Raw genomic sequence first — 18185 nt, 5'->3', positions numbered from 1 at the left:
GCTGGTCTTTGCAGACGATGATGATTATAATAACAGTTTTTCTGTGATTTCTCCTCGATTCCCGATTCAGTTTATGCCAGCTCCAGCCCCCAGCCCCTCCCCTGGTCCCGGGCCAAGGCAGAGGAGATGCTTAATTAAAAAGCTTTTGGCCGTTTGTTTTGGATGCCTCTTGGCTCTGCTTTTGAGTGGCGCCCAGTCTCCTCCTGAGATGCCAGTCACTTGGGCTCCAAATGGGATTGGTGGGGGGGAGGCCGAGGGCGAGGCGAAGGCATTTACATGCAAGACAGACAGTGAGACGGTGGCCAGAAATGTAGGCCAAAGCGAGCGTAATGCTAATAATCAAGCGGGTAATTCCGCATTCAGACACCAATTCGAGGCATTCGAGGCAGATAACCGCCTAGGCTGAGCTGAGCCAGAGACGCCGTATAGACACACGTGGCACCACACGCAGCACGCAACACGCAACACACAAGACAACAGATGACGCGGCAGGGCCGGAGGAAATCACAGTTGGCCGCAAGCGGACACGCGCCACCTGACGGGGCAGGGTAGGAGAGATACACGATTCTTTCGGCAATATTTGATCGTGCTGCAAAACAGATTGCGACTGCAGCTGACTCCCCGAGATCGGGCCAGGCAGGGGCTGCGCATCTTTTGGCAAACAATGAGGCCACAGGATATGCGATACAGGCACTTTTGCACATTGCCTGCGATGAGTTATGGCTGCATCTTGACAGATCCTTCCTACCATGCGGGTGCATATCGATTTCGGGCCAGTGACTCCTTGGCCTCCATGATCTGCATTTTTCGACAGAGGAAGAAAGGTGCAAAACAGACGCAAGAACGTGCGGCCGCTGGTTTGTGGCGACTTAGGGTTTAATTGGGTTTCACCGAGAGCATATCGCATCGATACTCAATAAAGACACAGCCACAGCCACAGCCTCGGATATCGAATCTCAGCTGCTTCTTTCAGTTAAATACACAAATTAACCCGTTCAAACAAAGACGCGGCTGCTGCCGAAAGTGTCAAATGGAAGTCCCTATCAAGGACCGCAAACAATGGCCAGCCAAATGAGGGAAATGCATATCGAAACAGCTGTCGCAGGGGGGCGCAAGGAAACGGCAGATTTTCTCACAGTTTTTCCACGGGATTTTCATGATTTTCGTCAATCATTTTTGGAAAGTCTTGCTGAAGTGTCCCCTTGCCCCTTTTCAATGATTCATTTCATTCATTCCGCTCCCTGCCGTTGATCCCCGGCCCAAGGACTACCTGCTTTTCCTTTTGTCAAAGAGTTTTGGGTCCTTTCTTTCGATTTGGTCGCCGTTTCTCTGTGTTTCTCGTGGGTTTTTGTTATATTTTTGCATAGTTTTTGGGCTTTGTTCTTCCTGGGAAGGGAGAGTGAGAGAGAGGGGGCGGGGGGATGCTTAGGGATAAACAATATTAGCAGAGTGAAGGATTTGCATTCCGTTGGCATTGTTTCGGGCCAGCCAAAGGAATTGTCAATATAATATTTTGCCCATGCGGCACTTCCATGCGGCAGAAAGGATCTCGCCCGCCATCCTGCGACACATAGATAATGATGGAACTAATCCTTTGCCTCCGGCCGCTCCAGCCGCTCCAGCCGCTCCAGCCACTCCAGCCACTCGTGTGGCATGCATCGCGATGGCTTGGCCTAATTGAAAACCCAGCCGCGTGGCATGCCACAGCATGTGGAATGCATTTTGGCTAAAAATCTGAATATCCTGCATAAATGCAAGTGCATCTGGATCTCATCTGTGTATCTGAGAGATGCCAGAAGAGGGGGGGGGGCGGTGGGCAGGCAGGGGGTGCAGCTTATTAGCAAAGATTGTCAGTCAGTGGCTGCCACAGCGGCAACAACAGAAATTGATTACCAAATGTGCGGCAGGGCTTTCGAGGGCTTCGAGTGGGTGGAGAGGGTGGAGAGGGGGGAGGGGATGAGGGGGGGTGTGTGTTGCATGCTGCCTAATAAGCACAAAAATCCACATAGAGCAGCAATTCCTTTTAATTGAAAATCTCTCTCTAGCCGCCGTTACACTCCCCCCCGCCCCCGCCCACCAAATTTCCTCCTTCTCCGCCTCCTCCTGTCTTTTTTTTTTGTGTATTGCAATTTCTTTGCGGCTGCGATGCGTTTAGTTGCATGTGGCATGGCGGTGGGGGGAGGGGGGTGCATTCGATATTGCATTTTTTCCACCGTCTGGCAATGGACGGGTGGCGGGGGCGGTGTGCGGAAGGATAATAAGGACTTTAGCTGTGGCTCCTGGCTCCTGGCTTCGCCTCGCTTTTTGTTTGTTTTTGTTTTTTTGGACTGATTGACTTGCGAAGCGTCCGCTTAACCATGCCCCATGCCCCATGCCCTGGGCCTCTGTGGTCCTCTGACAAAGTTGATTGCAGCAAGGACCTGCGTCTACATTGCGGGCCGAAAAAAATTGCATTGGATGCATTTGCTTGGCAAACAAACAGTGGCACGGGGCACGGGGCAGGGGGCTGCCGAAACAACAGTCATGAAAAAAGTTTCGCTGCGGCATCTCCTCCTGCCACGGCGTCTGCCTCTTCCTCTTAAGACCCGGCGCTGGAGCTGGCGCTGCCGCTGCCGCTGCATGTGCAATGCATATTAGCCGCCGAGTTGCGGCTCTGTCCTGTGCCATCCCGGGCTTCTCGTCCTGTATGCATTGTCCTTTTGGTCGAGCGCCTCGTGGCTGGGGCGCCCCAGCCATTCGCTGGTGTTTTTTCTGCGGCCTGCCTTTTGTTTGATTTGCGAAATTGCAATATGCTGGCTGTCTGCCGGGGCGCCACCGCCTCCACCACCGCCGAAGAGTCCTGCCAGCAGAAACGCATGAGAAATGCAGTTAGAACTGCAGTGGCAGTGCCGCTGCCACTGGACTTGCAGGCCACTCTTCCACGTAGATTAATCCCCCATTAATATTTTAATTTGATTCACAACAAAAATCAACCCCCCAAAAGCAGCCCAGGACTGCAGCGCCACCCCCCACCCACCCCACCAGTCCATCGTGCAGGCTGTCCGGCCAACCCTTCCTCCCTCCCCGCCTCTGCCCAAACGAAACCTTTTAATTCGAGTGCGTTTTTCATCATCATCATCGTCGTCGTCGTCGTCGTCTCTTCTCTGTGCCCCCACTCTTTCGTCCCCTCCATCCTGCCACAGACTCGGCCTCAGCTTCAGCTTCAGCCAGATTTCCGTTTAGGTCGAGCCGCAATGAAAGTCTTGAGGCTATGCCGGAGACCCTTCAACGACTGCGCCAAAATGCAGCACGGGCCGAGCCGTCACTGGACACTGGGGGAGGTAGGAGAGGGGCACTGGACACTGGGAGAAGGGTGAAGGGAGGGAGTGGGCACTGGACACTGAACACTGGGTGAGGGAAAGGGCTACGGGTGGGCCCTGGACGCTGGTCACGACGTGGAGCAGAAATCAAACAATCAAACAAAATGAAATCGCCGTCCCCTGTAAGCCATCCCTCCCCCCGCCCAACCCATCGCCGCCCCCCTCTTGCGCCTCTTCTTCTTCTTTTCGCTCGTTTTTTTTCTCCCTTTTTTCGCTCGCGAGTTTTTGTTGCCTTTGTTCTCCTGGAGGCTTTTGTGCCACACGCCCCCACCCCCCTCCCTCAAAGTCCAGTTTTTGCAGTCATCAAGTTTTTGGCCTCCCCTCGGGTCCCCTCTGGCCCCTGGTCCCACTGTCCCCCTGTACCACCGGGGCTTCCGCTGCTGCCCCATGCTTCTTTGGCATGTCTTCGCATCCGTTGCATTCAGTTTTTGGCCACGGGGCGCGGGCGTCCATCTTGCTCTGCTTCTTCGTCTGGCTGCAGCCGCCACCCTTCGTGCTCTGACAGCCCCCCAGCGCCCCCTCTCTCTATATATATTTTATTTTTAATTAATTAATGCGAATGCAAAGTACAATTTCTACAAGGAAAACTTGTTTTGCAACTCGCGCACAACCCTTTTGGGCGCTTGCCCCAGCCCCACCCCACCGCACCCCCCTTTGGCAGGCAGCCCTTCACCTGAAGCAGGCAGCCAGGCAGTCAGGCAGGCCCTTCAGCCGGCTGTGGCGCCTCCAAATATGCAACGAGGAGCAGCAGCCACTGAAGAAATGCAGTTAATTTACTCAGAAGTAGCAACGAGTTGCAGCAGGGGGCAGGGGGCATGAGGCAGGAGGCAGGAGCTGAAGAAAATTGCTGCTCGGCTGCAGAAAGTTGTAGCCGCTGCAGTTTTCTTTTGTTTTTGTGTGCACGCCGTAATGTATGCAACATAATTTTGTGCGCTCTTAGCTGCCTGCCTGCCTGCCGCTGGATGGAATTTTTGTTAGTACTCCAGCTTCCCAGCTTCCCAGGTCTCCCTCCAGCCTCCCCCCCTGTTGGGGATATGCAGTCACCTCCTTTCAGCCCAGATGCGGCGTAGATGTGGATGTGTGGCCCTGCCCTGCCCTGCCGTTGCGTTGCGTTGCAGTTGAAAAACTTTGCACTGCCTGCTGGAAGGTGAAGAGTCGTCAAAGGAGGGGCCTAGAGGGGGGCCTGCACTCGTTTTCTAGGCCTTCGAGTTGGGGAGCTTCTGTTTTTTTTTATATATATTTTTTTGGGCGCTGGAAAAATGTAGCAAAAGTTATTTCTTCTTTTGCACTTAATGAAATATCTGTATGTGTGAGTGCTAGTGTGTGTGTGTGTGTGTGTGTGCCACACTGCAGTTGGCTGCCAAGTGGTCTCCATGGGTTACTTAATAGGCAGCAGGCAGCAGGCGGCAGGATTTGAGCAGATCGGGCTTTAAAAAACAAACTCCTGCCAACTGCCACCTGCCCCGAAGTAAGCTTTAGTTGTGCCCCACACACACACACGCACACAGATACAGCCACAGAATGGTGCATCCTTGGTGCCACAGTTCAGCGACACGCAGCCTCAAAAGGAGACGGGCGCCATGCGTCTTTCAATCCGTTTCCTCCCATATGCAAATAGATGGGCCCCTGGCCCCCTGGCCCCTGCCTCGTGCCCCGCTTGCACCTTGAGCAAAGTAGGATAAAAAGAAAATGCAGCAAAAGCAGAGCAGAGCAGAGTAGAGGGGGGGCCTTGAGGGGGTCGGGGGGGGCGTGCTGCTGCAGACACATTTTAATGATGCATGCAACAGTAAACTGCAATCAGATATGCGCACATCGTTAGTCTTCAGCATCAGCCGCCGTTTGTTGATTATCTTAGAAAGGCACAAGGCACACGAGGCACATGAGGCAAGAAAGATAACTCATACGCCCAGTGGGCCTCCCCACTCCCTCCCTTCCCGCCTTTTTGGCCCATCTCTGGCATGGAAATTTATTTGCCAAGCAAATAGACTGCAGCCAGAGCCCAGGACCAGGCCGTGTGTCCTGTTTGCCAGGGAAAAGAAACCAGCATTCGTTGCTCCTTCGACCCCTACCCCTCCCTAAGGACAGGGAGTGGAGGGCAGGAGGAAACCCCTAACGGAGGCACTTTTTTATGCAACTTCTTCAGCTCGAGTGGTTTCCCAAGTTGACGTTTCAAATGTCAATTGTGTGCTTAACTGCATTCTTTTGACTCGGCTCGGCACGGCTCGGAGTCGTCTCCGCCTTGAGTGCGTGTGTGTGTGTGTGTGTGTGTGCTGAGTAGGGCAACCCAAGTCTCGAGCCCATTCCCCGAGTCTTTGTCTAATTTTGGTTTCTTTTTGTTGCAAATTGCGGCCTCAGCGAAGGATGGTAGGCCCTACCAGGAGATCGTTTATGGTTCCAGCACTTCAGGGATCGACCTTTTGATACCTTTTCTCTGATAAGCCTATGGTATCCATTCCAGGTGATTGTTTATGGTTTTGAAACTGCAATAGTCGACCTTTTGATGCCTTAATTGATACCTTGTACTGCCTAGAACCATTCTCTCTGAGCCACCATTTGGTATCCAATCCAGGCGATTATTTATGGTTCTAGCACTGCAATGATCGACCTTTTGATGCCTTAGGATTAATTCTCTCTGAAAAACCTAGGGTATTCGCGCGTTTTGACGATATTTGGTGGCTTATATTCACCGAAATTCATGAATTGAAATGAGAATTGGGCAATTATTCTCAGGATTATGGGATTTGAGTGGATGAAAAGGCTATATATACCCTGTAGCCAGCCAACTGCCAATCAAATGATCGACCCTAATTGATACCTTTTTTCTTCCTAGAACTATGGAATTATGGGTTTAGTGTGGATGGACAGGCTATACCCTGAAGAATTTTTCACAATTTTCAATGTTTTATCCCCTTTTGTTGTATGCCTTGCCCCCATAAGCCCCATAGGCCCTCTTAGGGCTCCAATAAGGGCTCGAGGATATTCCCCCAAATGTTGGGTATACCCCTTTTGCTTCCTCCTCGCCAGGGTACTCTTATAATTTCTTTTCTTTGGCTTTCACTTTGTTTGAGCAACGTTGCAGTGACTTTTGCCAAGTCGTTGGGAAAATATGCCGCATTCACATGCACAGAGGGCGGTGGGGGGAAGGGCGAGAGGGGTGGAGAAAGTCAGACTGCAATCTTGCCTTCAATTAAGCTTTGACAAGTGCATTGCACACGGAGATGGAGATGGAGATGGAGACGGGGATTGGGGTTTGGGGTTTGGGCCTGAGACAAGAAGCAGAAGACGGAGCAGCAGCAGCAGCCTCCGAGCCCACAAAGCGCATAAATATGAATGAGGCAGCCAGCACCAGGGAGGTAGGAAGGATTGCGCCTTGCCTCGTTTCCCCCAAAAAAGAAAAAAAAAAAAGAAAAAGAAACAGAAGAGAAAAAAAGGCTGGAAGCGGCCCAACGAGTTGAGGAGCCCAGGATGTTGCCAGGTGAAGAACTGTAGAGCTGTAGAGCTGTGGAACTGTAGAACTGTAGAAGGAAACGCAAATAAATGAATTGCACTTTTCCTTTGCTCGAATTTTCTTCTTCTGGGCCACGTTTCAATGGACTCTCTGGCTCAATGGTGGTGGCAGGAGGGCAGGGGGCAGGGGGCAGGGCAAAACTTTGCATATTGTGTTTATTCTATGCCCAAAGAGCGAGAGCCAGAGATAAAGAGCCCCAGCCAGAGGAGGCAGCCTTTAATTAAGCGGGCCCCAAGTCGCAGTCCGATCCGCCCCATTATATGCTTAGATAATGGCAAGGCCGAGACGGGGCTGGGCTGGGGCTGGGGCTGGGGGCCAGCAGAACAGATATGAAATGCAAATTATGCGGCGAATTGTGTGCTCATTAATTAAAATTGAACCAAATTGACAGCAAAAGCAGAAACGGAAGACTCCAAGAACCAGTTGAAGGATGAGGAGGCCGTGGTCTCCATCAAAGAGTTGCTGGCAGCATCATTAGAATGAGACGAGAGGCTGGCCAGGCCAGGCCAGGCCAGCAGAAGCCTCTCCAGCGTCTCTCCAGCGTCTCCCTGGCCCCTGGACGAGTGCTCACTGTCCACGCCACTGCACTTTGAGGTGAACACTCAAAAGTTTTTTACATTACAGCCAAAGGGAGGGGGGGGGGAGTGGCAGCGCAGTAAAATATTATACATATATTACATTCGAGGGGTGTGGGGTGGCATGAGGCATGCCGCATGCCCGGGTCTGAGTCAAAATGCAAATCTTGCAGATTTTTAATTTCTTTTCAACGAAAATTTTGTATTTTCTGTTTGCATTTCTTGCTGCTTCGTCGAAGGACGAGAAGCAACCCTTTTTTGTTAATGCCAACAGCCAAGGATGCTGCCTCCGCGAGTCCTGCTCCTTGGAGTCCTTCTGCTGCTTTTAAGCTTTATTATTATGTATTATAGATTCATTTTATGCACTTTTTGATTTCTTTTGTCTCGACAGCCCCCACAAAACGAAGAAGGAATGCGTTTTAGGGTAGCAGCGGTATATCCTGCAGAGCCACCCTCTGTGTGTGTGTGTGTGTGTGTGTGTGTGCGATGCGGTGCAGCAGTGTGGGTTGTCTTCACTGCTGGTTGCATCCTGCCACCCGCTTTGCTCCTTCAAGATGCCTTTTTTTCTCGATTTTCTTGGCCACATTTCGGTGGGGGCGGGGGTGGCCCCCTTTTGGGGTTGCATCTGGTAGATACATTCGCGTAATGAATTCGGCCCGAGGGTGGCGACAATGAACTTGCATTTGATATCCCAAAATGTGCCAGGCCGTTGACACACGCAAAAGGAACAGAAACGGAACTTCACGGCCCAGAGAGCGTTCTCACAGGACCTCGGAGGGAGGGAGGAAGGGGTGCTAAGGGGCCCGCTAAGGGAGGAAACTTGCAGCTGGGAACCAAACCTGCCGAATCATGTAAAGCTATGCCGCATAGCGCACCTTGAGCCGCCCCGGAAGGCGCCTTGAAGCAGAACCAGCCACAGAGGAAGCAATTTCCATTTCACGAAAGATCACAGTTCCCATAACAGGGTGGTTGGAGGGGGTGGAGAGGGCGAGGGAGGGTACGCTTTTCACACGGCCAAAGGGGCAATAATTTTTAATAATTTCCTTTCGCCTTTAAATAGTTTTTCCTTTGGGCGGGGGGAGGCAGACAAATTCCCATCGCTGCTGGCCAGCGGACAATTGAAGTGTTAGATACAAGATACAAAGATACAATTGCCAGCAAGTGGCTGCTGCAAGCACTTGCAGATACCCACAAGATAAGTTGATTGCACTAATTTGAATGCAGCAGCAGCCGAAGAGAATAGTTCCCATGCCACATGCCCCATGCAGCCCAGGCAGCCCTGCAGTTCCGCATTCGACAATTGCTGGTTCCTTCTTCGATGGAGGAGCCGCACAACTGGTCTGCTAGGGGCTGCTTCAATCAACATCTGACAAGAAGTGTTAAATCTGCAGCGAATCCACCATTGGGTCCATCCACAATTGCAGGCCATGGGAGGCGGAGGCGGGAGGCGGGTGACTGGTGACTGCCTTTATTAGAATATCCGGCAGCTTAGACCGCGCTCTACTCGTAGACAGCCTGTCTGCCATTATCCGCTCTGCAGCGGTCGTCATAATTCATAAATCAACTAATTCTGGAGTCGTTCGCTGTGCCACAACAAGTAGAGCCTCCCCTCCCCACCGTCAGAGCCCAAATCTGTGTCCAACTCGGAAAAGTTCTCAGGCTGCCAGCGAAGCCGAAGAAGCAGCAGCAGCAACATTAGGAGGCAGGGAGCAACAGAAGGGGCAAGCAGCAGCACTAGAAGGGGCAAGCAGAAAAGACAATTAAAGGGTTTCGAGTTGCCTTAATGAACCGCAACACAAACAAAAGGTCAAGTCGAAAGACAAACCCCGTCAAAAGGAACAAAAGGCCCCGAAACCAAAACTCAAAACTCAAAAGGTGGAGACGTTGAAGGGGCCAACGTCACGGCGGTTGCTTGCATTTCCTGGCCAAAGGAGAAGCAAAAGACGCCAGCAGGGTTTCAATTACATCGCAAGAGATTCCTCCATTCTCTGTCTCCATCGGCGTCGCCAAGACCGAGTGACCTCTCCCTTAATTGAGCATGAAGCGTTGACACCTTGACAGGGACCGAGGCCGAGGCCCCGTCGATGGGCATTATGACATGGACATCCAAATGGATATGGGCGATGGGCGATGGACGATGGACAACCCTAAGATGGACGAATGGACTAATGAACATTAATGTTCTCGTTCTCGTTCGTATTGTGTATTGTGTATTGTGTAATGTCGCGACTTTAATGTAAAGTGCAATGAAGCAATGCAAGGCCATTGCAATGGACAGTGCAACGGGGCGGCGGCGGGCATCCACCGGATGTGCTCATTAAGTGCAGCCTTTGACTCGGCGAAGAACTGAACCGAACCGAACCGGACTCGACTCGACTGCGACTCGAACTGAGTTATGATGCCAGCTGACGACGAGCTGTCACAGTGGGAATCAGGGAGAGGGGCAGCAAGTGGTTGTTAAGGTTGATTCATGCCTTGCCACCCTCCCCCCGCCCCCCGCCCAGCACGTGGTGGGCCATCGGCCACTCAACTTTCTATAGGAGTCGCGGCACTGCCTCTGCTTCTCAATCCCGACTCGCAAAACCATTTTCCACAAATTTAATTCCATTAATGTGTCGTCCTATCTGTCGAAGGGACGCTTTCCTTTCACGGCCTTGCCTGCCTCCACTTGAGAGGGTTCTTCAAATGTCAAGCCGGTAGCCGCTGCTGCAGCTTCTCCCAGCAACTAAATTATCATAATGAATCCCCGGACTCTGCACTCTTTCGACTACTTGAGTTTTGTTTGCCCCTTGGGGCGGGCCACTCCTTAAGCGAAAGGGACTGCGATTAAGCCCCGAGTCCAGGCCCAGAGCCCAGGCCCAAGCCCAGGCCCAAGCCCAGGCCCTGTGCCTAAACGTATTTTTAATTGAAACTGTCACTTGTGGAGGAGCCGGGCTCCTGCCCTACCCATCGAAAGGTAGTTTTTCATTGCAATTATGACAAGTGCCAGCAAAGGATTCAAAAGTTTTCCAAGAATTTCATCTCCGATGCATAAATCAACAATTGTTTCCCCCCCCCCCCCCCCCCCCCCATCTCTCTCGCTCTCCCTCCTAAGAAGTGTCCAGACAACATTCCCATTGTTTGATCAAGAAAATCGTTGCCCTTTAAAGCAAAAACACACACAATGCCAGAGTGGAAGGATGCCGAGAACAAATGAAATTGAATTTTATGCTTTTACAAGATTTTATTGCGACTTTTTGACTCCCCCCCCGAAGTCCCCACGGAGTCCGAAACCCATACGATGGGAGGAGCCTCCCCTTTTGAATCACAGTCTGCTTTTATTAGCAGCAAATTTCATTATTCAAGTCAATTTGGAACCCAGAGAAGCCGAAGCCGTAGTCGAAGCCGTAGCCAGTGCCTCGCTCCTCTGTGGATGCCTTTCATTTGACTCTGTCCGACTCTTTGCCTGAGTTCAATTGAATTAAATACAATCAATTTGTTGATACGCAGATGAATTTAAATAAATTTAGTCCGCCACCGAGGCCCCTCCACAATCGACGGTGACTCAGCGCAGCTCCAAGGTTCCCCGACATGCCACAGAGGGATGTGCGGCCAGATTTGTCCTCAGCGATAAGCCAAGCAAATTGGGATATATGGCAGAGAGTGGGTTGAGGGGGGGGAGGTGGACAACCTCTAATTATCTCAAGGCATGACATGAAGTCATTTCTCTGCGGCGACTACGTATATTCTATTAATGCCTCTTGCCGCATGAAATTGAAACTTCAAATATTTGTACGTACCTTCAAGGACTCCAAGGACTGGCGCCATGTGTGGGTAATTTCCTTAATAACCACCGAGCAAGCCTATCGCATTAACATATCTCGCATTTGTCATAAAAATAAGTCACCCACCAGCACCACCCACCACAGGGGGAGGAGGAGGTGGAGGAGGAGGCGTTTTGTTAAGGAACTTACCGCTGGACTCAGTGGGAAGGAAGTGTTTATGCCCCGCTCCTAATGACCCCGTCTAAATGGACACATTACGGACAGGACACACAGGAGACACGAGAAATTGAATTATTCAGAGGCGACTTGTGGAGGAGGCGTCAAGCATTGCGTGACTCCCCCACTACCCCCACTAGAGGCGAAGTTGAGTAAGAAATACGTTACAAAAGCCAGAAAAGAACAGAAGAACAGAAGGCCCTGGAAGTGGGCAATGGGGATGGGGTGGTTCCAGTGCAGTGCCTCCGTTTTACGGTCTATGGGCCATACAGCACACGCCAGGCCCCTGACGTCGTAACGGCCAAACGATCGACGACAGTTGGGTTTCCCAGAGCGTCTTGAAGACGCTTGCACCACCACCACCACCACCACCAGTAGTGCCTTGTGTTTGCTGAGGGAGGGACCCATGGGGTGACTTATTAAGGAACGACGACGACATCTGCCAGCTGCATGGCCATGAAGTCTACCTTTGATTGCAACGTTAAGGGGCAGGCTGCCACGCACCAAAACGGATGTACGGTAGAGGGAAATCACTGAGACGGACCCGGGCAGAATGTTAGCTGGCAAAGCGCGGGACTGTACTCGAAAATTAGCTGGAAGCGAATGCAAAAAGCACTTACGATTAAGTACGGTGGGTAGACAGGGGGGGTGGAGCGAGGTAGGGTGCTGGAGGGGGGCGGGAGGAAGTATCATTTGGCTAACGCTTGAAATTGGCTTCGTGACGCTTATCGCGATCAATAAATAATATATGAGCGACGACGACGACGACTACGAGGAGGAGGCGAAAGACAGAGACGGGTATACACGAAACAAAAAAGTATCTGCCAGATACATTTGAGTAATTTGTGTCGTTAGTGGCAGGACAGAGAGGCAAAATAATAATAATAAAAGAAAGTACGCTTGATTACAATGAAAATGTTTTTAATGCACCCACAGAAACACACACACGCGCAGAAACAGATACACAGATACGCGGGGATATAGATAGACGAGGAGGAGAAAGATATCTGCATAGATAGGAACGAAACGGAACAGACCAGGAGACGAGGACACACGTTAGGCATGCATTCTGTTCCCCCCACAGGCCTCCCTTTTACCCGTGATATTAAAAGCGCGATAAGCACTGGAGACACGAAGGTGGGGACACAGGTGCCCGACAAAAGCCTCACTCATCGACTCGCCTCGACCGCTGCATGTGGCAAGGAAACTGCTGCAAAGTCCGTTGTCCAAACAAAAGTCCGCGGCGGTGGGGGCGACTGGGGGAAAAGAACTTGGCCACATATGGCCATTTTCTGGCTGCCATTGCGTGCTCTATGCCTGTGCCTGTCCCTGTCCCTGTCCCTGTATCCGTATCTGTGACTGTGTCTGTGTGCTATCTAATCAAGCGCTGAAAGACAATAAAAGCCAACAACGCAGCCACGACAAACAGCGACCACAAAATGTGCTTATAGTATGTCTGAAAAAAAAGGAACTGCCCCAGAGCCAAGCAAAGGGTTAGACCAAGGGCTTACCCTAGAGCCCGCGAAGGACTACAGAGCCCACCGATGGGATATGCCCCACGACACCTACACTTTGAACGTGGGGCGGCTAAGTGCAGGCCCCGTCGAATGTGGTATCTATGGCCCGCCATATGGCGGCCGATATCTCTCTGGCGGAGAGTGTGTTTCCGTGTATCTGGAACTGTATCTTATCTGGCAGTCGAGGGCTTAGCCAAAAGGGGCCACAGCGGCCATAACGGAGGCTGGAATAGAATCATAATAATTCGAGTTTACTGCATTGGGGCTTGGGGCTTGGGGCATGGGGCATGCCTTTTGGCAAGTGCCTAGCAAAAGTTTTCGCATAAAATCCCCAGTCTCTACCCGTCCTGAGGTCCTGAGACACAACGAGAAGGACATTTTCTTTTAGCACAATTCTCTCTCGCTTCAGTTGCTCACAAAGTTGTGTGCTGCCAATTCTCGTGGAAACGACTGCCAAGCAAACTTTGCGGCAACATAATTGTGGCAGGATTATGAGAACTTCTGCTCCTGCCACTGCAACGGGGACTGCAGTGTGCCAAAAACAAGTTGAAAGGTGTTTTGTGGAAACTTTATGCCAGCAGAGGCACCAGCCGTTGGGTAAATAGAATCATAGGAAATGGAAACATAGGAATCCGAATCGAGATCAGGTAAAAATCGCTTCGAGAAACGAGAATGTTGGACGATGTCAGCCAGTGCCCTTTGGTTCCGTCTGCCTGGGTGCCCCTCGCTGTCTCGCTTCCTTGTGCCGCCACTTCCCCCCCTCCCAGCGATCCGGCAGCTTGTGCGCACGCGCATTGAGGCATAGACAAGAGTCCAGGTGTGCTTGTGGCACGTTCTTCCCCCCGGGTGCTGCCCTCCGTCTCTCGATTATCAGCTGTTCTGCCCGATATAGGGGCCTCTGCTCGTCTCGCCTGGGGGTTGCAGATTGGGTTTCAGTTTTAGTTCCGTTTTCGCATTCGGTTTTCCCATTTTTCATTGAATCTCTGCCTTTGGCTTCTGGAATTATCTCCACAAATGGATCTCCAGAGAGCGGAATCATAAAGCCTAATTGGTTCAGCGATTGGACCGGGGAGGGGGCTAGAAATAGGTTGGTTTTTTGTGTTTTAACGGATTTTAGAGTCACTTGACCGTAACGCAATGCCACTTCTCCGCCTCCTCCCCCTCCTGCAGCCCACTTTCGTGTCCAGGTCCAAGTGTCGCCAGCCCGAAAGCATATTTTAATGATGACACCCGTCTGCGACAGAGATACACACACAGAGATAGACAGCGGAGGAGGAGGAGGAGGAGGAGGGGGGAACACATGGCCGTGCCACACTTCGTTCAACGACGAGTACATTACCGTGTGCCGCGATCTGTGAAGGCACATTCCAAAGCACACTTTGAGTCCCTGCCCCTGCCACATGCCTCATCCCCTCTTTCGCATGCAAAGTACGAGCCCAAGCCAGCAGCAAAATTTGTGTTAAGGTCGTAATTATCTGCGCCGCGGCTGCCACGACTTGTAGGTGGCACACCGCCTCAGCTGCAACTTTCTTTGGCTCCTTTATCACCGTTTTCCTTGCCATATGCTGCCCTCACCGAGGGGTTGCTACTCCAATTGATAGACCCGCGATAGAACCTAGGCCAGAGCGGACCTTAGAGCGCCCTTAAGTGCATTGAACTTGTGCGTCTCTAGGGCTGTACTAAGGAAAGCATTCATGGTGGAAAGTATCTTCGAAGAGTATTCATCGAATGCCAACTGTCTGTCTGTGGCATATGCCGTGCTAGATACCTTTTATAACCTTCATTTAATCTGAAACTAACTTGAAAATCTGTTCTTCTCTTGCAGGAGGATCTATGATGGACGACAGAGAAAAATAACGCTTTGTTTGTGGTAAATTTTTGGACAATTTAAAGATCTCTATCCGAAATGCAGTGGAATGCTACCTCCCAACTTGATAAGTCCTGTATATCCTGAATAGGGGTGGCTGCCTCTACCCTCTGAAGGTCCTGGCAAGCTGCAGGCGGCTGAGAAAGTACAGTTGCCCAAAGGCAAGGCAAGGCAGGGCCCTTGGCGAATAGGGGTGGCAAGAGAGAGTGGAGAGTGGAGGGCCCTTCTGTTGACATTGACTTGGGCCTACGGGCGGGTTGCTGCATTCCAATGCAATTCAAGTCCCGAAAGTCGAGCCACAGCACCGTCCAAAGGGGAGGATTCTGTGCAGCAATTCTTGGAAAAGGCCCAAGGGACACACATACCTACTCTTCCGATTCCGAGCATGATCGATAGTCCGTTCCCTACTGGAGATTGACGCATTTTGCTGGTTCCAAAGTTCTCTTATTGATTATTTCGAGTGCTTACGCATTCGAGCCATACGAGCCGTTTAACCCATGGCCATATGCAAAGTATCTATCTATCTTTCCGTCCGTCTGTCTGTCCGGCTGTCCCTCTGTCCGCTTGTGTGTATCTGAGTGCCCGGGAAAGTAAGTCAAACTTGTTTATCGTCGAACACGAAATGACTTATCTTTATTTGTTGCTGTTTTGCTGGCTTTTTGGGCACAGCAAAGGGGGCGGGTACCTCCAACCACCCACAAAAAGCAGAAAGAGAGAGAGGGAGAGGGTGAGGGCGAGAAGGAGAAATTAGATAAAAACCTGTCTGGGGGTTAGAGGGTGGAAGGTTTCAGCTACAGCTACAGCTTCTGCTGAATTAAGGACACCCTTCTTGCTCTCCAACCCACCCCCCGTTCAGGCAGCCTCCCCCCACTCGAAAACCGAGCACCAATCAAGTGGTGCACCCAAACCAAAAGCTTTTGGCCTGCCGCCACTTTTACTTTCCCTTTAAGAACACCCTCCCCCCCTGCCACCACTGCCCCCACTGCCCCCACACTACCCCCTCTTTATACAATATCTGACTGAATCCTATTTGAATTTTTGCAGAAAGATTTTTGAGCCCAAGCAAGGATTATTAAACGAAAACCAAACAAAAAACCAAAAACCAAAAATAAAAACCACGAAAAAACGACAAAAATCGAAAAGAAAACGACACAAAAAAAAAGTCTCAAATTTTTCGACAACCCAAAAACGAATCGAAAACACTTTTTGAGAATCTTTTAAAACACCAGGAAGGGAGAATCGGAGCAAGGAGAAAGTAGAGAGAAAGAGAAGACCAGGACGAACGGAGGGCAAAGGAAGGAAGAAAGGAAGGAAGCAAAACGGGAATTTAAAATCAAATCCAAATAAAATTAAATGCAAAGGACATTCGCATGTGTGTGGTGGTGGAACGAAGAAAATTCAAAACAAAATTCACAATTAGAAAACGCAGAAAGAAACGTAGAAAACGCAGACGCAAAATCAAACTGTCCAAAGAACCGTCGAAGCTGTCGCAACCGTCAACAGGAGGCGGCACTTTGAGCTGGAGCTGGAGAGTGAGAGAGAGAGAGAGCTGGAGCATTTCGGCCAAGAAAAAAGTTGAGCGAAAGCAAAATTTCAACGTTTGGCGCACAACCGAAGGGAGAGGAGAGAGGAGTAGAGAGCAGAGCAGAGGAGAAGGGAAAGGAATCTGAAGACACCTCGGGCCAGGACTGCCGCGAGCAGGATAAAGTTTTGAACCTGAAGCTAAGCACAACGCACACAGATACGCGAAGATACGGAGATACAGAGATACGGAGATACATATACCAGAAAGTAAACCCCACTCGGACTAGACACAGATACACAGATACAAAGAGAGACGACAGATAGATAGATAGATAGATAGATCTGTCCACAGACTTAAACTTGAAATCACGCATACGACACTCGCTCGGAGGGGAACAGCCAGCCCAGCCAGCCAATCGCAGAAGAGGGTTGCTGAGGGGAGCGTCGCCGCGCGAGAGAGACAGAGCGAGAGAGAGAGAGAGTGAGAGAACAGAGAGCAGAGCGACAGAGAGCTGAGTGGCAAGAGAGAGAGCTGCTGCTGCTGTTTGGCATCATCTTATGATGTCATCAGAGGAGTACGACGCGGACTGTTTCGGTTTGTACAGCGATGAGAGCACCGTGCTGCTGAAGGCGGTCGTGGAGGCGCAACCACCACACTCAAGCAGCAACGGGCACACGACACCAATACAGGCACAGCTACAGGCACAGATAAACGGCGACGGCGGCAGCACGGCGAATTCCGGCGAGAGCAAGCACGGCGAACAGCAGAAGGAACAGCAACAGAAAGAGAAAGAGCCGAACGACTGCGACTCGGACGACTCGGACGACGTCGTGGTCGTGCTCGAAGGCTGCGAAGGCAGCAGCAGCAACAGCAACAGCAACAGCAGCAGCGGAAAAGCCAGCGCCGCGAAGGCGAACAGCAATAGTCGGAGCAGTCGGAACCATCGCAGCCCGCGCACCAGTCGGCAAATCATTCATTCTTCGGCCGTCGGCAAGACAACAACGTGCGCGGCTAAAAAAATACTTGTGCCAGCGACAGCAACAGCGACAGCGACAGCCACTTCGAAGAGTTCGAATTCAAGCGCGACCGTCGTGCCCTTACCCATACCCGTGCCCGTATCCGGTAGTAGTGCTAGTGTTAACAAAGTGAATCGTCGTTCGCGCCATAGATCCTTGAGCAAAGACAACCAAAACCTAAACCAAAGCCAAAACCAACAACAGACCACAAGCAGCATTTGCAATAGCAACAATCATAACAGCAACAGCAACGGCAACAACGGTTGCAACAACGGCGGCACAACGGCAACCGCTGCTGGCTTCATGAGTAGCGCTGCTGCGGCCGCTGCGGGTGCCGCTGGTGGAGCCCTGTTCCAACCCCAACCACAGGCCAGCACGGCCAACACGAGCCCCACGCTCAGTCTCAATCCCTCGAGCCACCAGACCGCCGCAGTCGGCGGGGGCCAACAGTCGCCGGTAGCCAGCAGCAATTCGCCCGGTTCCGGATCCGTGTCGGGCTCGGGCTCCGGCTCCGCCTCGTCACTGCTGACGGCTGCCTTCGGCAACCTGTTCGGTGGCTCATCGGCCAAGATGCTGAACGAGCTCTTCGGACGACAGATGAAACAGGCCCAGGACGCCACCAGCGGCCTGCCCCAGAGCCTGGACAACGCGATGCTGGCGGCCGCCATGGAGACGGCCACCAGTGCAGAGCTCCTGAGCGCCGCTGGCCTGGTCGGCAGCCACCTGAATGCCACCTCCAATGCCACGTCAAAGCTGCTGCTGCACAACAACAACAGCCTGCCGGGGAGCAACAGCACGCCGCTGAGCAACGGCCTGAATGCCTCGATCTCGCCGGGAT

The 18185-nt window shown here is 51.7% G+C and overlaps 1 protein-coding gene across 8 annotated transcripts in view; it reads left to right on the top strand.

The window, feature by feature from the left end:
- Positions 1–18185, top strand: part of pros (homeobox protein prospero) — a 54314-nt gene that overhangs the window by 25337 nt on the left and 10792 nt on the right. For all 8 annotated transcript variants that reach the window (XM_033376797.1, XM_015182856.2, XM_033376804.1 and 5 more), the window contains exons 3-4: positions 14765–14809; positions 15851–18185. The exon at positions 15851–18185 is cut by the window's right edge. In XM_033376797.1, coding sequence (XP_033232688.1) covers positions 16889–18185 — 1297 coding nt within the window. In that variant the 5' untranslated portion in view covers positions 14765–14809; positions 15851–16888. The remainder of the gene's footprint in view (positions 1–14764; positions 14810–15850) is intronic.

Source organism: Drosophila pseudoobscura, chromosome 2 (genome assembly GCF_009870125.1).
Source record: "Drosophila pseudoobscura strain MV-25-SWS-2005 chromosome 2, UCI_Dpse_MV25, whole genome shotgun sequence".
Taxonomy (NCBI): Eukaryota; Metazoa; Arthropoda; class Insecta; order Diptera; family Drosophilidae; genus Drosophila; species Drosophila pseudoobscura.
This window is presented reverse-complemented; position numbering and strand designations above follow the sequence as displayed.